The 18,365-nt window shown below is 39.9% G+C and overlaps 1 protein-coding gene across 1 annotated transcript in view; it reads left to right on the top strand.

Annotated features, from left to right (window-relative positions):
* Positions 1-1,885: 1,885 nt before the first annotated feature.
* prkdc (protein kinase, DNA-activated, catalytic subunit) overlaps positions 1,886-18,365 on the top strand; it is a 55,955-nt gene continuing 39,475 nt past the window's right edge. Inside the window, 25 exon segments of the mRNA XM_046850915.1 lie at positions 1,886-2,114; positions 3,689-3,765; positions 3,857-3,961; positions 4,098-4,172; positions 4,310-4,418; positions 8,966-9,078; positions 9,168-9,267; positions 9,376-9,431; positions 9,527-9,557; positions 10,062-10,219; positions 11,145-11,291; positions 11,428-11,592; positions 11,812-11,980; positions 12,055-12,104; positions 12,223-12,369; positions 13,240-13,389; positions 13,474-13,586; positions 13,713-13,872; positions 14,037-14,117; positions 14,651-14,770; positions 14,869-15,028; positions 15,158-15,264; positions 17,473-17,563; positions 17,640-17,803; positions 18,182-18,334. Of these exon segments, the coding sequence (XP_046706871.1) occupies positions 1,949-2,114; positions 3,689-3,765; positions 3,857-3,961; positions 4,098-4,172; positions 4,310-4,418; positions 8,966-9,078; positions 9,168-9,267; positions 9,376-9,431; positions 9,527-9,557; positions 10,062-10,219; positions 11,145-11,291; positions 11,428-11,592; positions 11,812-11,980; positions 12,055-12,104; positions 12,223-12,369; positions 13,240-13,389; positions 13,474-13,586; positions 13,713-13,872; positions 14,037-14,117; positions 14,651-14,770; positions 14,869-15,028; positions 15,158-15,264; positions 17,473-17,563; positions 17,640-17,803; positions 18,182-18,334 (2,967 nt within the window). The 5' untranslated portion in view covers positions 1,886-1,948.

The following is an 18,365-nucleotide window of genomic DNA, read 5'->3' as shown; positions in this document are numbered from 1 at the left end:
TGAAGAGATTCTTGCGATAATATCCATGTGACAACATGGCTGCCATCACTGAACGATGAGTGAACATTGTGTGAATGGTACATTTGAATCACTTTTTTTTTTTCTCTAATCACTGTTAAACAAAGGGAAGAGAAAAGTGAACTGGTTGCAATTATCAGCCACAGAAACGTAATGTTTAGTTTTAATACTATACACTTTTTAAAGAACAGGTCTTCCTTTCTTCTAGATTAAGAACCTTGCAGGAGGGGATCTATGTATAATGATTCATCATGCAGTTTATGATATAGACTCTAAGCTATTTAGTATTCTTATAGCAAATTACATGTAACTACTATTACTGAAATATATGTCAGGAAACATAAATCTGACCCTTGGAGTTTAAAGGATGAGTATTGACACTGTTCCAGCCCATAAATTCCGAACTATAAATAATATTTTGGTTTTACAATAGACTGGATTGTAAATCATTGTGTTTTTATTGAGAATGCTGATTTTATACATTCTCTATTCCTTATTAGAAACATAATGTATTGTAATTTAACATTAAAAATGTGTTTTCACATATCTCAGCTTGTTAGGAAGCTGGGGTCTGAGCACAGAGTAATCAGTGATGCAGCGCCTTTAGGGGGTTTAAATCCCTGACTTTCTCATTAGTAACCCATAGCCTTAACCATTGCCTGGCCTCTTCCCCATAATGCAGTGTGTTTTTTCCTCACATATGTATCTTTCTGTTTCACAACTAATGAAGCAAAGCTCAGGCCTCTCCACCTAGAATAATGCACTCACCTTCAATCATTTCAAGTTGGACGTAAATCTACAGTCCCTTAAAAATGTATCGGATAGTTAACTACTATTATTGGGTTTCACTTGGAACCTTGTCTGAAAAGAAATGTCTTGGGGTTATACATATATCGCCTAAAGGTTCACTCTGGGAATACAAGACGTGTATTCTCTGTGGAGAGAGAAGAACCTTTCAGAACAACCATTTTTGCAGCACTTCACTAATCACACCTGTATGGTAGACTGGCCAGATAGAAGCCACTCCTCAGAAAATGGCACATGGCAGCCTGCCTGGAGGTTGCCAAACTGCACCTCAAGGACTCTCAGACTATGAGAAACAAAGATTGAACTCTTTGGCCTGAATGCCCAGCATCATGCCTCTAGGAACCAGGCACTGCTCATCACCTGGCCAATACCATCCCTACAGTAAAGCATGGTGGTGGCAGCATTATGCTATGGGGATGTTTTTCAGTGGCAGGAACTGGGAGCCTAGTCAGGTTCGAGGGAAAGATGAATACAGCAATGTAGAAAGACGTTCTTGATGAAAACCTGCTCCAGAGCACTCTGGACCTCAGACTGGGGCGACAGTAATTTTTCCAACAGAATAACTACCATAAACACACCGCCAAGATAACAAAGGAGTGGCCATGGGACAACTCTGTGTGAAGTCCTGTGAATACCTTCCGAATGCACTGTATGTAAACAAACGTGATTTAGGCGATGATTTACTCGAGGTCACTTATAAAGTTTTTCCATGGGTAATCCATGAAAACACTGTAAACATTTTTGGGGCATTTCTAATCGAGTCTGTGTTTATTAACAATAATTATGTTTATATATCAGAATAAAAGCAACATTTAAACAGAGAATTATATTAAATATTCTTGGCTAGATAGTGAAAGTTAAATATAAAGACAATATGAAAAAAATTAAGACTTAAATTATTATTAATATTATTATACAATTTTCTTATAGTTTTTTGTCCTATTGTTACAATCTTTCTGCACCTCCGCGATCGTGCCAGATTCTGGCCAATCGCAGCGCGTCTAGTTCAGCAGGAGGCGTGTACTTGCGCCCATCAGGAAGTGGTGAGGGAGCTGATCACGTGGTGTTGTGTTGAAGTGTTGTCGGCGCGCGCGGGGTTTACTGAAGGTTTTGACTATGAGACATGTCTTCCTCCGAGAGCGCAGTTGTTGGTGGGGTTCAGGGATCTTTGCTCAAACTTCACACTTTTCTTGGAGACACAGAAACGAGAAACGCTGCTCTCGCATGCCATGATATTATCGGGGACCTGGGGCAGGAATGCATGTTGACCAAGAGCGAGAATGAATTGGGTGAGACGCTCCAAAACCTAGCCTTGTATTGTGTTTGTGTGTGTGTGTGTGTGTGTATATATATATATATATATATATATATATATATATATATATATATATATATTACCTGCATATTTTCTGCTCAATAATGAACATGGGATTTTGTTTATATTGGTACATATTTGTTTATAAAAAAAAACATGGTATCTTTTTTACATTTATTTTGGTTATATATGCTTACTTTGATCAAGTTACAAAATGATGCAAAGTGAGTGAACAGAATCGAAATACAAATGGAAACAATGTTTGGTGTGATCACCCTTTGGCTTTCCATTCTTACCCTTGCACACTTTGTACACCTGCACAAAAGTGAAGCAATTTGTAGGATCAGAGTCACGTGACATACACATACATTGCAAGACAGCAACAACACACAAGGCAGTTACACTGCATCAGCAAGGTCTCTTCCAGGCAAAGATTTCAAAGCAAAATATTTCAAAGTTGACCACTTGATGTAGCAGATGAAAGACAGATCAAGCTTACTTCCAAGCAGTGCAAAGACAGCAAAGACATGGTAAAAATCAGTAGGACCCAGTTACACCAATTTACTGTCTGGAGAAGTCTGGCCAGAAGTGGTCTTCATGGAAAAATAGAGGCCAAAAAGCCTCGACATGGAAATGAGACTAAGCAACTCATTTGGCTGTAGCAGGAGGCAGTTGGCTTGCCAAAGGACTGGAGAGTGTTACTATAATGAGTGTTTGCAGGCAACAGTGAAGCATGGTGGCGGTTTCTTGCAAGTTTGGGGCTGCATTTCTGCAAATAGAGTTGAAGATTTGGTCAGGATTAACGGTGTCTGCAATACTGAGAAGTACAGGCACATACTTTTCCATCATGCAATACATCAAGGAGGCGTCTGGTTGGCCTGATATGTATTTTGTGGTAATTCTCTGGTAGTGATGGTTTGTTTTTTGTAGACGAAGGATGGTTAAACCAATTATTTATTTGATTTAGATTTTTCTTTTGTTCATTTACTTTCAGCATTGTTTCACAGAACATTTGCTTAAAATCTTCCTAAAACGTTTGCACAGTGCTATATATATATATATATATATGTATTCAGACTTAAAGGTTCCTTTGTGCTTAATCCTATATATTTGTTTTTAATACATCTGTGAGAGATGTCAGATTTTGTCATATACAAATTCATACAGAGTATGACATGCAGTGAAATGCTTTTTGCGACTGTCCAACCTGTAAACATAAGAAATAGAAAATAAGGATAAAAATAAAGTAAATTAAAAAAATAAGTATAAAGTATTAAGTGTAGTATAACTAAAAAGTATGAGAATAGGTTAATATGATATATAAAAAAATAAAAATTATTATTACAAACAAACAAACAAATAAATAAATAAATATATATATATATATATATCTCATTATATCATTATAAATTATTTTTTTTTTTTTTTGGCTGTGCAAGTCCAGAGTTAAGGTGTCATATAGCTTTGAATGCACCTATAGACTGTTTAAAACATAACATTATATCAGCTGTATCCAGTCACTCAATTCACTCATCCTCCCCAAAACAGCTTATCAGGCATCCTTGTTGTTTGCAAAAGAAGAAGGACTGCTCACTTTTCTCCGAAAGTCCCTAGGCAATGAAATGGTAAGTCTTTTTTGCAAGATGACCCGTATCCTTTTTTCTTTATTAGTGCGGTTGTGTTTTAGTTTCTGCACTTCCGATCTCTGATCGCTAGCTCCAGGATGCCAGGGTGGACGTCCTCAATCTGCTGGCGACGTTCCTGCAGAGGATGGCTGGCCACGTTAAAGGATGGGAGAAGAACTACGCCGTTGAGCTAAAGGTTTCTCGGATTCATTGCCAAAAATTGGGCTTGATTCTTACCAGACTGGAATTTTTTTGAGAACAAACACGAATACACCTTTACTATTTTCACACTGTATGTGGTATTGAAGGTCTTTCTGTTTATTCGTGAACAGGACACTTGCCTGGTTGTCTACACTAAAGACAAAGCTGCGAAATGTAGGGGACCTGTTTTAGAGCTGCTCATCAAGGTGAGTAAGGGCCTGTTATTCGACGTTAAACGCCGAATATTGAGCTGTTCGCGCTTCTGCCTTATTTTGATCTACCGTCAAAGTAAATTCTCCCTCAAAATGACATTTAGACTCTTCTATTTTCTGATTTTCACTAGGTGCTCTATCTAACCAAGGACTCAAGTGTTGCGCAGGACTTCAAATTAGGAGACATGTTCAATAAGTTTTATGGGGAGCTGTGTCAGAAAAACAAGATACCCGATACAGGCAAGTTAAGCTTTACAAATACACAGTTTTCTCCTGTTGCAATGTTGAGATAAAAGTTATATTATAGTACTTATGATAAGTGTAACTCCAAATACAAAGCGCCTACACTGATATTAGCACGCTTGCTAAATATGAGCAGAGAAGGCTGTAAAAAGTTGTTTTTGTGCTCAAAATATTCATAAACATATTCTGCTTCATGTCAAAAACTGGTACCCCTAGGATCCAGAATATGCATCAATATAAACACAAATATGGTCCTTCCATGGCCACCACAATCCTCTTAATTGAACCCCACAGGAAACCAGTGGGGAGTCCACCAGCATGATCCCTGAAATTTGAAAGAGAGAATTTATATGGAGGAATAGTCTCAAATCTCTTGCTATATATTCTCCAACCTCATCAGGCATTATAGGAGAAGACTCAAAGGTAGCACAAAAGATTGACTGAAAGGGTGCCAATAATTTTGCCACACGTCTGAATAACAAAGATATTATTTTATTGATTAAACCGGACTGTTTTTGTGCAGTTGCTTGATATTTATGGAAGTATATGTGAATATTTTTGAACAGAAGATCAAAAAGTTAAACAATAAAGAAAAATTTTCTTCAAAGGTGCCAATATTAGTGAATGGTTAAAATTGAATATGATTAGATTTTTTTATTTTATTTTATTTTACGTATATTAATTGTTAGACCATTTTCTTTTTTCAACGTTTATTACAACAAAACCAACATTAGGGGGGCACAAGCCAGTGCAGTCTTAGTGCCGGTCCCAAGCCCGGGTAAATGGGGAGGGTTGCGTTAGGAAGGGCATCCAGCGTAAAACGTGCCAAATCAAATATGCGGATCACAAAGGAGAATTTCATACCGGATCGGTCGAGGCCCGGGTTAACAACGACCGCCACAGGTATCGTTAGCCGACAGGGTACCGTGGAAATTGGGCTACTGTTGGTCAAGGAGGAGAAGGAGAGGAGGAAGACGCCTACAGAGACGGCAGGAAAAGGAGCAGTGTAGGAGAGTAGAGGTTCGGGTTGGTACTTTAAATGTTGGTACTATGACGGGTAAAGGGAGAGATAGCTGATATGATGGAGAGGAGAAAGGTAGATATGCTGTGTGTTCAGGAGACCAAGTGGAAAGGGAGTAAGGCCAGGAACATTGGAGGTGGATTTAAACTGTTTTATCATGGTGTGGATGGGAAGAGAAATGGTGTAGGGGTGATTCTGAAGGAAGAGTACAGTAAGAGTGTAGTGGAGGTGAAGAGAGTTTCTGATAGGGTGATGATCGTGAAGGTGGAAGTTGAAGGATGATGATAAATGTCATCAGTGCCTATGCTCCACAAGTTGGCTGTGAGATGGAGGAAAAGGAAAGATTCTGGAGTGAATTAGATGAAGTGGTAGATGGTGTACCTAGGAAAGAACGATTGGTGATTGGGGCAGACTTTAATGGGCATGTAGGTGAAGGGAACAGAGGTGATGAGGAGGTGATGGGTAGGTATGGTTTTAAGGAGAGGAATGTGGAAGGGCAGATGGTGGTAGATTTTGCTAAAAGGATGGAAATGGCAGTGGTGAACACGTATTTTAAGAAGAAGGAGGATCATAGGGTGACGATAAGAGTGGAGGAAGGTGCACACAGGTGGACTATGTGCTATGCAGGAGATGCAACCTGAAGGAGATTGGAGACTGTAAGGTGTTGGCGGGGACAGTGTAGCTAGACAGCATCGGATGGTGGTCTGTAGGATGGTTTTGGAGGCGAAGAAGAAGAGGAGGAATGTAAGGATTGAAAGAAGAATAAGATGGTGGAAACTGAAGGAGGAAGAGTGTAGTGTGAGGTTCAGGGAAGAGGTCAGACAGGGGCTCGGTGGTGGTGAAGAGGTGCCGGATGATTGGGGAACTACTGCAGGAGTGATGAGGGAGGCAGCTAGAAAAGTACTTGGTGTGACATCTGGAAATAGAAAGCAAGACAAGGAGACGTGGTGGTGGAATGAGGAAGTGCAGGAGAGCATTAGGGAAAGAGGTTGGCAAAACAGAAGTGGGATCGACAGAGTGATGAGAAAAGTAGGCAGGAGTACAAGGAGATGCGGCAGCAGGTAAAAAGGGATGTGGCGAAAGCCAAGGAAAAGGCATATGAGGAGCTGTATAAGAGGTTGGACACTAAGGAAGGAGAAAAGGAGTTATACCGATTGGCCAGGCAGAGGGACCGAGCTGGGAAGGATGTACTGCAAGTTAGAGCAATAAAGGATGGAGAGGAAATGTGTTGACTAGTGAGGAGAGTGTGTTGAGAAGGTGGAGGAGTATTTTGAGCAGCTGATGAATGAGGAAAATCACAGAGAGAGAAGGTTGGAGGATGTGGAGTTGGTGAAGCAGGATGTAGATAGGATTAGTAAGGAGGAAGTGAGAGCAGCGATTAAGAGGATGAAGAATGGAAAGTCGGTTGGACCAGATGACATACCGGTAGAGGCGTGAGATGTTTAGGAGAGATGGCAGTGGAGTTTTTAACCAGATTGTTTAACAGGATTCTGGAAGGGGAGAGGATGCCTGAGGAATGGAGAAGGAGTGTGCTGGTACCGATCTTTAAGCATAAGGGAGATGTGCAGACCTGCAGTAACTACAGGGGAATTAAGTTGATCAGTCACACCATGAAGTTATGGGAAAGAGTAGTGGAAGCCAGGCTGAGAGAAGAGGTGACCATCTGTGAGCAACAGTATGGTTTCATGCCGAGGAAGAGCACCACAGATGCCTTATTTGCTTTGAGGATGTTGATGGAGAAGTATAGAGAAGGACAGAAGGAATTGCATTGTGTATTTGTGGATTTAGAGAAAGCTTACGACAGAGTGCCAAGAGAGGAGTTGTGGTATTGTATGAGGAAGTCAGGTGTGTCAGAGAAGTATGTAAGGGTGGTGCAGGACATGTATGAGGACAGTGTGACGGCAGTGAAGTGTGCAGTAGGTACGACAGACTGGTTCAGAGTGAAGGTTGGACTGCATCAAGGATCGGCCCTGAGCCCTTTCCTGTTTGCAGTGGTGATGGACAGGTTGACGGACGAGGTCAGACAGGAGTCTCCCTGGACTATGATGTTTGCAGATGATATTGTGATTTGTGGTGAGAGTAGAGAGCAGGTTGAGAAGAGCCTGGAGAGGTGGAGATATGCGCTGGAGAGAAGGGGAATGAAAGTCAGTAGGAGTAAGACAGAGTACATGTGTGTGAATGAGAGGGAGGGCAGTGGAGTGATGCGGTTGCAGGGAGAAGAGGTGAAGAAGGTGGAGGAGTTCAGGTACCTGGGGTCAACAGTGCAAAGTAATGGAGAGTGTGTTAGAGAAGTAAAGAAAAGAGTGCAGGCAGGGTGGAGTGGTGGAGAAGAGTGACAGGAGTGATTTGTGATAGTAGGGTATCTGCAAGAATGAAAGGGAAAGTTTATAGGACTGTGGTGAGACCTGCGATGTTGTATGGATTAGAGACAGTGGCATTGAGTAAAAGGCAGGAGACAGAGCTGGAGGTAGCAGAGCTGAAGATGTTAAGGTTTTCGTTGGGAGTGACGAGGATGGACAAGATTAGAAATGAGTTTATTAGAGGGACAGCACATGTAGGATGTTTTGGTGACAAGGTGAGGGAGGCGAGATTAAGATGGTTTGGACATGTGCAGAGAAGGGACATGAATTATATTGGTAGAAGAATGCTGAAGATGGAGCCACCAGGTGGGAGGAAAAGAGGAAGGCCAAGGAGGAGGTTCATGGATGTGGTGAGGGAAGACATGCAGGTAGTTGGTGTGAAAGAGGCAGATGTAGAGGACAGGGTGGTATGGAGACGGATGATCCGCTGTGGCGACCCCTAATGGGAGCAGCCGAAAGAAGAAGATTACAACAAAACCAACACTTCAAGTGTAGTCTAGTTTAGTGTAACTATAAGTTCCCAATTTAATAATAAAACCATTTTTAAGACACAAAATTTTTACATAGTGTAGTGACATTATGGACTTTTTTAAAAATCAGATTTATAAAGTTAAGAGGATTTTCAGTGTAGACACCATGATGTCACTGCTACATATTTTTTTGTCTTATCAAGGTCCCCTGACTTGACTGATTTCTATTAAGATGTACAACAGATATGAAGTCTACACACCTCTGATAAAATGTTAAAATGGCATGTATTTTGTGATGGGAGGGGAAGCAAAAAAAACAAACAAACAAACAAAAAAAACTACAAGTTACAAAAAAATTACAGTGTAGAATAAAATTAATTGAAAAAGGTAGGGAAAAATAGCAAAAATAAAAAAACTTCTTAACATTAACTGAGCATGTTCTTGGGTTTATTACACCACTCAGTCAGGGGTCTTTTTTCTGTCCATCAGCAGGGCACATTTTTTTCCCACTGTTTTTCTCTTGCAAAAAAAGTTCTAGACTTTGTGTAGCTCACTTTGTTATTGTCACAAACAACTTCAAAATAGTATCAGGATGGATATTTGTAGATATAATAGATATTCTTAGATTATCATGGCATATAGAGTACTAGAACCTGCTAGCATTTACTTTGTGCTGTTCTCTTGTCTTTTCAGTGCTGGGGAACATTTACGAACTCCTTGGCGTATTAGGTGAAGTGCACCCCACCGAGATGGTCAACAATTCAGACAAACTGTATAAGGCCTATCTCGGAGAACTGAAAGTACAGGTAAAAGAAGGAAGGTTCCAGTATTAATTACACCAAAGCACATTAAGACACTGAACATAAATAGATGGCTTGGATTTCTTCTTTTTTAGATGACCTCTGCTACCAAGGAGCCGAAGCTTCCTGTTGTCTCTGGATGTCTTAGGGGGATCACAGCACTGATGGTGAACTTTACCAAATCAATGGAAGAAGGTGTGTGTGTGTGTTTGTGTTTGTTTGTGTGTGTGTGTTTAGTGTTCTTTAAAGATGTATACACAAGCAATTCTAATGGATCTAAGCCCAAAAATTTGTCTAAAATAGACCCTGTCACATCCAAAGAAATCTTTGACTATGCACTAAAGGCGATCTGCCCACAGGTGAGTAAAGATGATTTGTTTTTTAAATTAAATCTTAAATCTACTTGTACAGCTTTTAGTAATTCTTTCTCGTACTTCTTCTTAACCCCCTCAAGACTGAAATGAAGCGCTACGCAGTCCCCTTTGGTAAGAGGCTGCATTATTATTTTATTTTTTATATATATTACAAGTGTTTTTGTTTAAAATAAAAATCAGAATGAGATCAGAAATCACAACAAAATGGAGAAATTCAGCTCTGGGTCCTAACAGCAAATCATTAATAGTGTCATTGAGAAATCAGGATGATTGTAGTCAATCAAATTGCCATTGATCTCTGGGTACGAGTCGATTATAGAAAAATTAACCACAATTAGGCATCTCTTAGTTAATTTATATGGTAGTGGGTAGCAATTTCTTTTGCAAGTATGTCCTGTGAAAATGTTGGAGGTGAGGTGGAAAAATTAATGTGTATAAATGGAAAAAAAAAGCCCCTCACCCAACACACTCCTTCCACCTTTCCCTGCAGTGTATACATGTTATTCTATGACTTCTATTTGCAATGTGGTGTCTGGTTTTTGGAAACAATAATGTTGATTTTTAAGGTCCACTCACTGTGTGTGTATGTATGTATGTTTGTGTGCTTCCTGGCAGCTGGACTGAAACTCTTTACGAAGCATGCAGGCCAGTTCAGCAGCTGTTTAATGGACCACTACAGGACTGTGTTTGATGTGATGTCCAAACTTTGTGGACACATAAATTCTGAAATGAAGAAAACAAGCTATTCTGCTCTGGAGTCTTTTCTTAAACAGGTCTCTCTCTCTCTCTCACTCTGTCTAACACATTAAATATTTAAACTTTTTTTTAAATTTGATGGCTGCAATTTGTTAAAAAAAATAAAAAAATAAAGTTGGCAATAGAAGACTAGTAAAAGTTCTATTTCTACCTAGAAACAACAGGAGAACATTTTTCCATTTAATTAGGTCTATTAGAAGCAGGCCAGTAACATGATTGGGTATAAAAACTATATCTTAGAGAGGTAAAGTCTCTTAGAAGTAAAGACGGTTAGAGTTTCACCAATCGGCGGAAATTGTCTACAGTAATAAAAATCTATAATGAAAATGTTCACAATGCCATTCACAAATGCAGGGTAAATCTCTGTCATGATGACCATTGATGCCTAAGGAGCAAAGGGATCATCTCGTGTGATTTCAGCACTTAGTTTATCTGGAAAGGCAACATTAATGCTAAACGGTATATACAGGTTTTAGAGCAACATATGCTTCCATTAAGACGATTAAATTTTTTTTTCAGGGTAATCCTTGCGTATTTACACTAGAAAATGCTAAACCGCATATTGTATTTATTCAAAAAGCATGGCTTTGTAGTAGAAGAGTCTGAACGTTAAACTGAACTGTTCGCAGTCCAGACCCCCTACCAACTGAAAGCGTTTGGTGCTTCATGAAATGAAAAATATGACAAAGAATACCCAGGACTGTTAAACACAGGTAGACTCCTGTATCAGACATGAATGGGACAACATTCCTCTCCCTAATCTCCAGCAACTACTTTCCTATTCGTAAGCAGACTGTTGTTAAAAGGAGCAGGGATGTGACACAGTAGTAAACCTGTTCCAACTATTCTTAGAGTCCAACTTTTTTGAAATTGTGGTTTTATATTGTATATGATTTTAAATGTGTAATTTGTGTGTTAAACTGACTTTTGCTCATGCTGTAGATTGCCCTCCTGGTCGCCGAAAATGTTGAGCAGCATCAAGACAAGCTGAAGTTCTTCATGCAGAAGTTTTGCTCTATTATCAGGACAATGGACTCCTCCAACAAAGAACTCTCCATTGCTATACGAGGATATGGACTTTTTGCCGCAGTGGGTTTTATTTGTGTTGTAAATGAATACCACAATGTCAGTTTGATCGTTTACTTAAACTGCTTAACGCAATAAAGTTAAATGTAGCTTAACCTTGATATTTGCTTTCTACTATTTTTCCCGTGGGTGGGTGTAGCCGTGTAAAGTGGTGTGCCCTCAGGATGTGGATCTGATGTATGTTGAGCTTATCCAGCGTTGTAAGCAGATGTACCTGATTGAGTCGGACCGTGATGATGATAATGTATATCAGCTGCCTAGTTTCCTGGACTCCATCGCCAGTGTTCTGATCCACTTGGACAAAGTAAGAGAGAAACTGTTCTCTAATTACGTGCTTCATTTCTTTTTTTATTGCTGAGATTAAAAATGGTCAGTAGTCACATGTGTATTTAAAATGATACGAGTTTGTTTGTATACTCGCATTTATATTTATATTTCGATTACATGGGACTTGTTCTGTCCAGGCCTGATTCATTCAAAAATGTTGAATTTAATTTCTTGTTTTTTCTTTTTCTTTTTTCAGATTCCTGAAGTGTACACATCGGTGCTTGAGCGCCTTCTGGTGGTTCAGATAGACACCTTCCCCCAGTACAGTCAGAGAATGCAATACACCACTTGTCGCTCGATCATCAAGGTTCTTGTTGCAATGGCAGCCAGGGGCCCTGTCCTTTGGAGTTTCACCAGCTCTGTGGGTAAGGATCATCTCTGAAATCCTTCTATGTACCGGTCTCTCTTTCTTCCTTGATTTATTTTTCTCTTTCCCCAGTTCACCAAGGCTTGATTCGGGTGTGCTCAAAACCAGTTATCCAAGTAGAGGTAATCTTATCATCTAATGTTATCTAATCTCTCTGAAGATCATGATTTGTCAATCGTGAAATGCCTAATTTCTTTATTTTTAACTGGGACACTGACGAGCGTGTACTGATTTGTGAAGGAGGAGGTAGGTGTTCCTCAGATCACTGCCGGGAATGGAGAGGAAGCCGGTGAGCCAACAGTGGTGCGCTCTGGGAAGTGGAAGGTACCATCTTCTAAGGACTATCTGGACCTTTTCAAGGGGCTCCTGGACTGTGAAAATATGAAGGTGACATTTGATTTCCTTGAATTGAATAATTTGTCTCGGCAGATTTGCAAGTGACAAAACGGATTATTTCCAAATCTCATTCTATTCTCTCCTGCTTACCTGTAGAACCGCTACTGTAAGCATACTTTAAATACTGTCCCGTGCATATCCCAGATCTCTCATTCCCAACATTCTCATAATGACCATTGTTTCAACATGTTAACTGTAATATTGTTTTCCTATGCGTTGCTGCATCTTTGTATTTTAATAATTTAAAGCACTTTTCAGTGTTTCACAAAAGAAAATCACTTGTCTTTTAAGGGTGTTTTCCTCCTATGCTTTCTCAGGGTGTTTTATTGCCACTTTTATCTCTGGCTTGATTTTATGCAATTTCCAGATTTCTGCTTTCTGACTGTGAAAGCTTTACAATTATGAAAAATGTATATTGGAAATGATTTGTGTACATAAAATTTGTGTATACAGGGAGTCCCAAATTGAAACCAAAGGTAAAATTTGTTGATTTGTTGAAGGGTGAATGTGCATTATGTGTAGAAGTGAAAAATGCTAATTTAAGTATACGTAATTTTATTTGTATTGGCCCGATTGAGATGGTTTGGACATGTGAAAAGGAGGGACATGGCGTATATCGGTAAAATAATGCTGAGGAAGGAGGAAAAGAGGAAGACCAAGGAGGAGGTTTATAGATTTGGTGAGGGAAGACATGCAGTTAGTTGGTTTGAAAGAGGCAGATGTAGAGGACAGAGTAGGATGGAGATGTATAATCTGCTGTGGCGCCCCCTAATGGAAGAAGCCGAAAGAAGAAGAAGAATTGTATTTGTATTGGTTTACGGTTGTAATGCAAATGACACTTTAATACCGTTTTTCTTCTAGGACACTGGATTTCTTGATGGTGCCGCATTGACCAGGAACTACAGCCTGAAAGCTTTAAACATGCTCTTATATGATGCACTAGTGCAGTCTATCATGAAGATTGTGGAAAAGCTTGATCTCTCTTTGCAGAAACTAAACATAGACGATGAGGTAAGATCACAATGAAGTCAAATGAAAATGGTTTCAGATTAACACAAAAATCTTACGGTATGTCTTATTTAAAACATTTTCCAGGGACAGAGTGATGTGGGCTCTGGATCCATGCCATCTTCTGATCCCACAAGCAACCTGATACCCAACAAGCCCAAAGATTTTACCGCTTTTGTAAATCTAGTGGACTTTTGCAGGTACTTTCATTTTGAGCTCTTTTTGAGAATATGTGCCTGCAGTATTTTAAGCTGCTTATGAGCCATCTTCATATTTATTTTTTTTATTTTTTTTAATGGATGTGATTTTGTCTGGTATATTTTCAGTGTATTACTTCTATCAAAGAACCCTGAATATTTTGCTCAGTGGGTTTTCCCTCTGTGCCATGAGCTCATCCTTCAGTCGATACGCTTCCCTCTGGTCAGCGGCTTCTACAAGCTTCTGTCTCTGTCTATGGTCGTTGCCAGGAAGATCAAATACTTTCAGGTGATTCCTCCCTCAACCAAATGCAGAATTGCACTTGCATATCGACATTTAGGTCTATCATTATATTAGGTTATTAAAGCCAGTCAAGCCCACATGATCAGTGTCTTTATCTAAAATCTGCATATGTGTATCTATATATCCTTGTTTTGTTGTGTTTTTTTCAGGGTCAAGGCCCCAAAAGCTCCAGTGATTGCTCCCAGGCTGGAAGTGCCTGTTTTGCACTCGTCTCAAAGTTTGGCAAGGAGGTGTGTTTTCTTTTTCTTTTATTCTTTACTTCATAACCTAATTCCTGAACTTATTTTTGTTAAATACAAGCAAATGATAAGACATAAAAAGTATTATTGCACTCATTACTAACAGGCAGTTATCTGAGCCATGTGTTTTTTTTTTTTTTTTTTTTGTTTTGTGGTAAAATCTTATATTTTGACTCATTTGAGATTATGTTGTGCTTGAGGGTAAAACACAGGTATGTTAGTATATAGTGATTAGAGAGCAGTTTGCAATTTAACCAAAGCAAATTCTTAAATCCTAGAAGAATTTTCATCAAGCAAAGAAACGATAATTTCTACTAAATACAAGTCCGTCAATACAAATGGCTTTTATGACTCATCATTTTGTTTTTGTTATCTGAAACCTGCATGTACTGGTAATGCCTGTTCTTTCAATAGCAATGAATTATTCTAATTGAGTTTTTATAGGATTTTTAAAACTAAGCATCTCTTCTGTTGTTCTTGTATTTTCCTGGTCTAAAAAATAAACAAATTGGCTTTCTTCACAGGTGTGTATGCGCATAAAACAGTATAAAGATGAGCTTCTGGCTGCATGTCTGACTTTTGTGCTGTCACTCCATCCTGACATGGTGGCTTTGGACATCAAAGCATACATCCCTGCACTACAGGTTAGAACCAAATAACTCTTGCATTTTTACTTGTAAAGAAAATAAGCAAAAATGAACCTGGGAAAAGAACAAAGCATTTTTGTGTATGTACGTGTCAGGCGGCTCTGCGGCTGGGTTTAAGCCACGCCCCTCTCGCCACCGTAGCACTGGACGCTCTGGAAGCATGGTCCTCATACATCCCTTTCTCCATCATCCAACCACACTATGTGGACATACTGCCTCATCTGGATGGCTACCTAAAAACAGGCACCAGCAATGGTGAGAACACGCACAGATTGTGTAGGCTTTAAATTTAGCACAAACTATATTATGTGGTAATGTTAATTTTAATGTATTACTTATTATTTTTTTTACATTTCATTTGTATTCATATCTCTCCTGTATTAGATAAGGAGGAGAGCAGTATGAACATTACATTTGTGTCTTCCGGCACTGCAAAAGGATACGGCAAAGTTATGATGAGGCTTCTGCAGAAGTCCAAACACTTGCCGATGGTAACTGTGTTTGTCTCAGCAGTCACACATATACATAGACCAGAAGTCAAATATTCTTTTTTTTTAATACAATTTATATACAGTTGCCTTCCAAAACCGCCCGTGATAAACGGATGCCACCCCAAAAATGCTTATTTTTTACATTTTTAAATTGTTTAAGGCATAAATCATCCTACCACACACTTTAAACACAGAGAAAACATTTGCAGGAATATACCGAGATGCATTTTGTGTAAATTCATAGAAATACAGTACACCCACATTTATAGTGAGTACAACTGTATACTGTACAGTATACAATTCATTCATTCTATCCTTCATTCATTCACTTCCTCGATATGCATAATTGTCAGGATTTTCTTCTTTTTAAGAGAAAATGCTAGTGCGATGGATTCAAGATTTAAGATTTTTTATGTCACATACATTGTTATATGTACAGGCTTTAATTCGCCATGAAACCACCCAGGTTCAATGGTGTGTTGGTCTCGGTGGCCGAAAAAGCGTTGGCCTGCGTCCTCACGGCCGAGATCGACCCTCTTTTGAGCAAAAGCGCGATCAGAGTTGTTCCGGAGGTGGAAAGCCATCAGGGCTTTTATTTCCGGTGCTTTGTGAAGAGAGGAAGCACATCTCTTCGTATAATCTTGTACTTGTGTGTGTTAAACAAGCACCTGAGAAAATACTCGTTCAGAATGTTTGACACACAAATCGCTCTGTCGGTCGATCTGTCCAAACGATTGGTTTGTGATGATTGATCTATCAGACGCGTATTTTCACATAGATGTTTACCGGTCTCACAGAAATTATCTGAGGTTTGCACACAGAGGCACTGCCTCCAGGCATATGGAAAAGGGGTGTGGATTTGTTGTCCAGGGGAAACCCCCTGTACGGGTAATGGAAACTGCACACCCAGGTGGAGCAGATTGGCAGAGATACGGCTGGGCTGCCGTTGATCTCTTTGCCTCACGAGAAAACGCTCAGTGTTCTCTGTACTTTCTCTAAGGGACAATGATGCACCGTTGGTTGTGGATGCTTAAGCCCACCCATGGCCAAACGTCCTTCTATATGCATTCCCTCCACTAAGCTTGATTTTCTCCCACCCTAGCCAAGGTCAGGGAACTGGGCTTGTCATTGTGTGTGGCAGGTTTACCCCCATCGGTTATACACACTGTTTAGAGTGCCAGAGCCTTATCTACTTGCACACTTGATGACAATAAATGGCGAGTCTTTGAGGAGTGGTGTGGCCATAGTCACATTGTTTCTTTCTAGTGTTCTGTGGGAGACATATTGTGTCTTCTCCAGGATTTGCTGGATAAAGGGAAAGCTTTTTCTACTTTAAAAGTATATCTGGTTTTTGGTAACGAACCTGCGGGTCGGCACCCTTTAATTAGTCGTTTTATGAAAGGAGCACGTCGTAAGAGGCCGATGTCTAGGCAGATGGTGCCTCAGTGGGATCTGTCTATGGTCTTGGAGGCTCTTTCTCAACACCCTTTCGAGCCGGTGTATGGCATAGGGCTGAAATTTCTCTCTCTTAAGATGGCGCTGCTTGTAGCTCTGGTGACAGCTAAGCGTGTAAGTGAGCTGCGAACCCTGTCTGTCAGTCTATCCTGTTTACAGTTTGCCCCAGGGCTCACTTTAGTTTGTACCTAAAGTGGTAGATTCTTCTTATAGATGTCCCATTACGGCTTTTCACCCTCCTCCGTTCTCTTCTCGGGAGGAGGTGAGGTTGAGTTCCTTATGCCCAGTGCAGCTCTCCATACGTATGTCAGGAGAACAGCGGACTCCAGGAAGAATGACCAGCTGGTTGTGTCTTTGGCTGCTCCTCACAAGGGGAAGCCGTTGTCAAGGCAGCGGCTGTCCCACTGGATTGTTGCGGCTATATCTCTAGCATATGAATGCAGAGGTTCTCAGGCGCCTGAGGGTCTGAGGGCCCACTCTATTAGGGGGATGGCGACATCATGTTTTACCATTTTTATTAAAAATATAAATAAATGAGGTTACATTCAAACCTTTAACGCAAAAACATTTATTCACACTGTCCTTTTTTTACACAGATATAAAAGAAAATAAATAAACTCCACCGAATAATAATTTTTAATCACTAAACATTCGGTTTACTGATGCGCCAAGTCAGGTCTTGTAAAACATATACATTTGTTATACATTAAATATATTTTTGAGCAAACTAAAAGTGCTAATCTGGTGTATTAGGGAGACGAGAGTCCCATCGCTGCAGTACGACGGCGTGTGGTGCGGCTTTTAGGCCATCTTGGAGGACAGCTGAACAGAAGTTTGGTTACAGGTGAGCTGATTTAGAAAAAGTCTCAAAGGGTGTTTTTGTTGCAAATATTGTAATCATGGTGGTTTTCTTTTTTAAGCAATTTCTGCAGAGGACATGATGAGACAGTTTGTAGCATGGGACAGCGAGAAAAGGTTGAGCTTCGCGGTACCATTCAAGGACATTAAGCCTGTGATTTACCTGGACCCATTCCTGCCGAGAGTCACTGAGCTTGCACTCACCTCTAGTGACAGGCAAACTAAAGTATGTCTGTATGCATATAATAAGCATATAATATTGTACAGGGGTATTTAAAGTTTGTAAAATAAAAAATTGTCAGGACAAGAAGCTAATGGCTAAAGGGTGACACATTTTGCAAAGTATATATAATTATAAATGTTATTATATACAAAGGAAAGTGGACTTGTGGATAAGATAGTGGACTAGATAGATAAGAAGTCGGGAAAATCTGGTTTATGAACGTCTTCTTCCTTTAGTCCTTTAGCTAAACTCTGAATCAAAGAGCTGCATAACAGGCATAAATAAACGTGATTAGATAATAGCTGAATTACAGACCCTTCTATGGCCTTCTATGGATTCATTGATGACTCCTTGAGATCACTCTCCACTATGTGGGTCTAGGTGGTGGCATGTGAGCTTCTTCACAGTCTGGTGGTGTATATGGTGGGGAGAGGAGCTCAAATGGCAGAGGGTGTAAAGTCGAGTCCACCCATGTACAACCTGCACAAACGAGTTTTCCCTGTGCTACTACGCTTAGCTTGTGATGTCGACCAGGTGAGTACTAATAGCACATGATCAAACAAAA

This window comes from Silurus meridionalis, chromosome 6 (assembly GCF_014805685.1).
Source record: "Silurus meridionalis isolate SWU-2019-XX chromosome 6, ASM1480568v1, whole genome shotgun sequence".
NCBI lineage: Eukaryota > Metazoa > Chordata > Actinopteri > Siluriformes > Siluridae > Silurus > Silurus meridionalis.
Note: the sequence above shows the minus strand (reverse complement) of the source record. Positions and strands in the feature narration are given on the sequence as shown.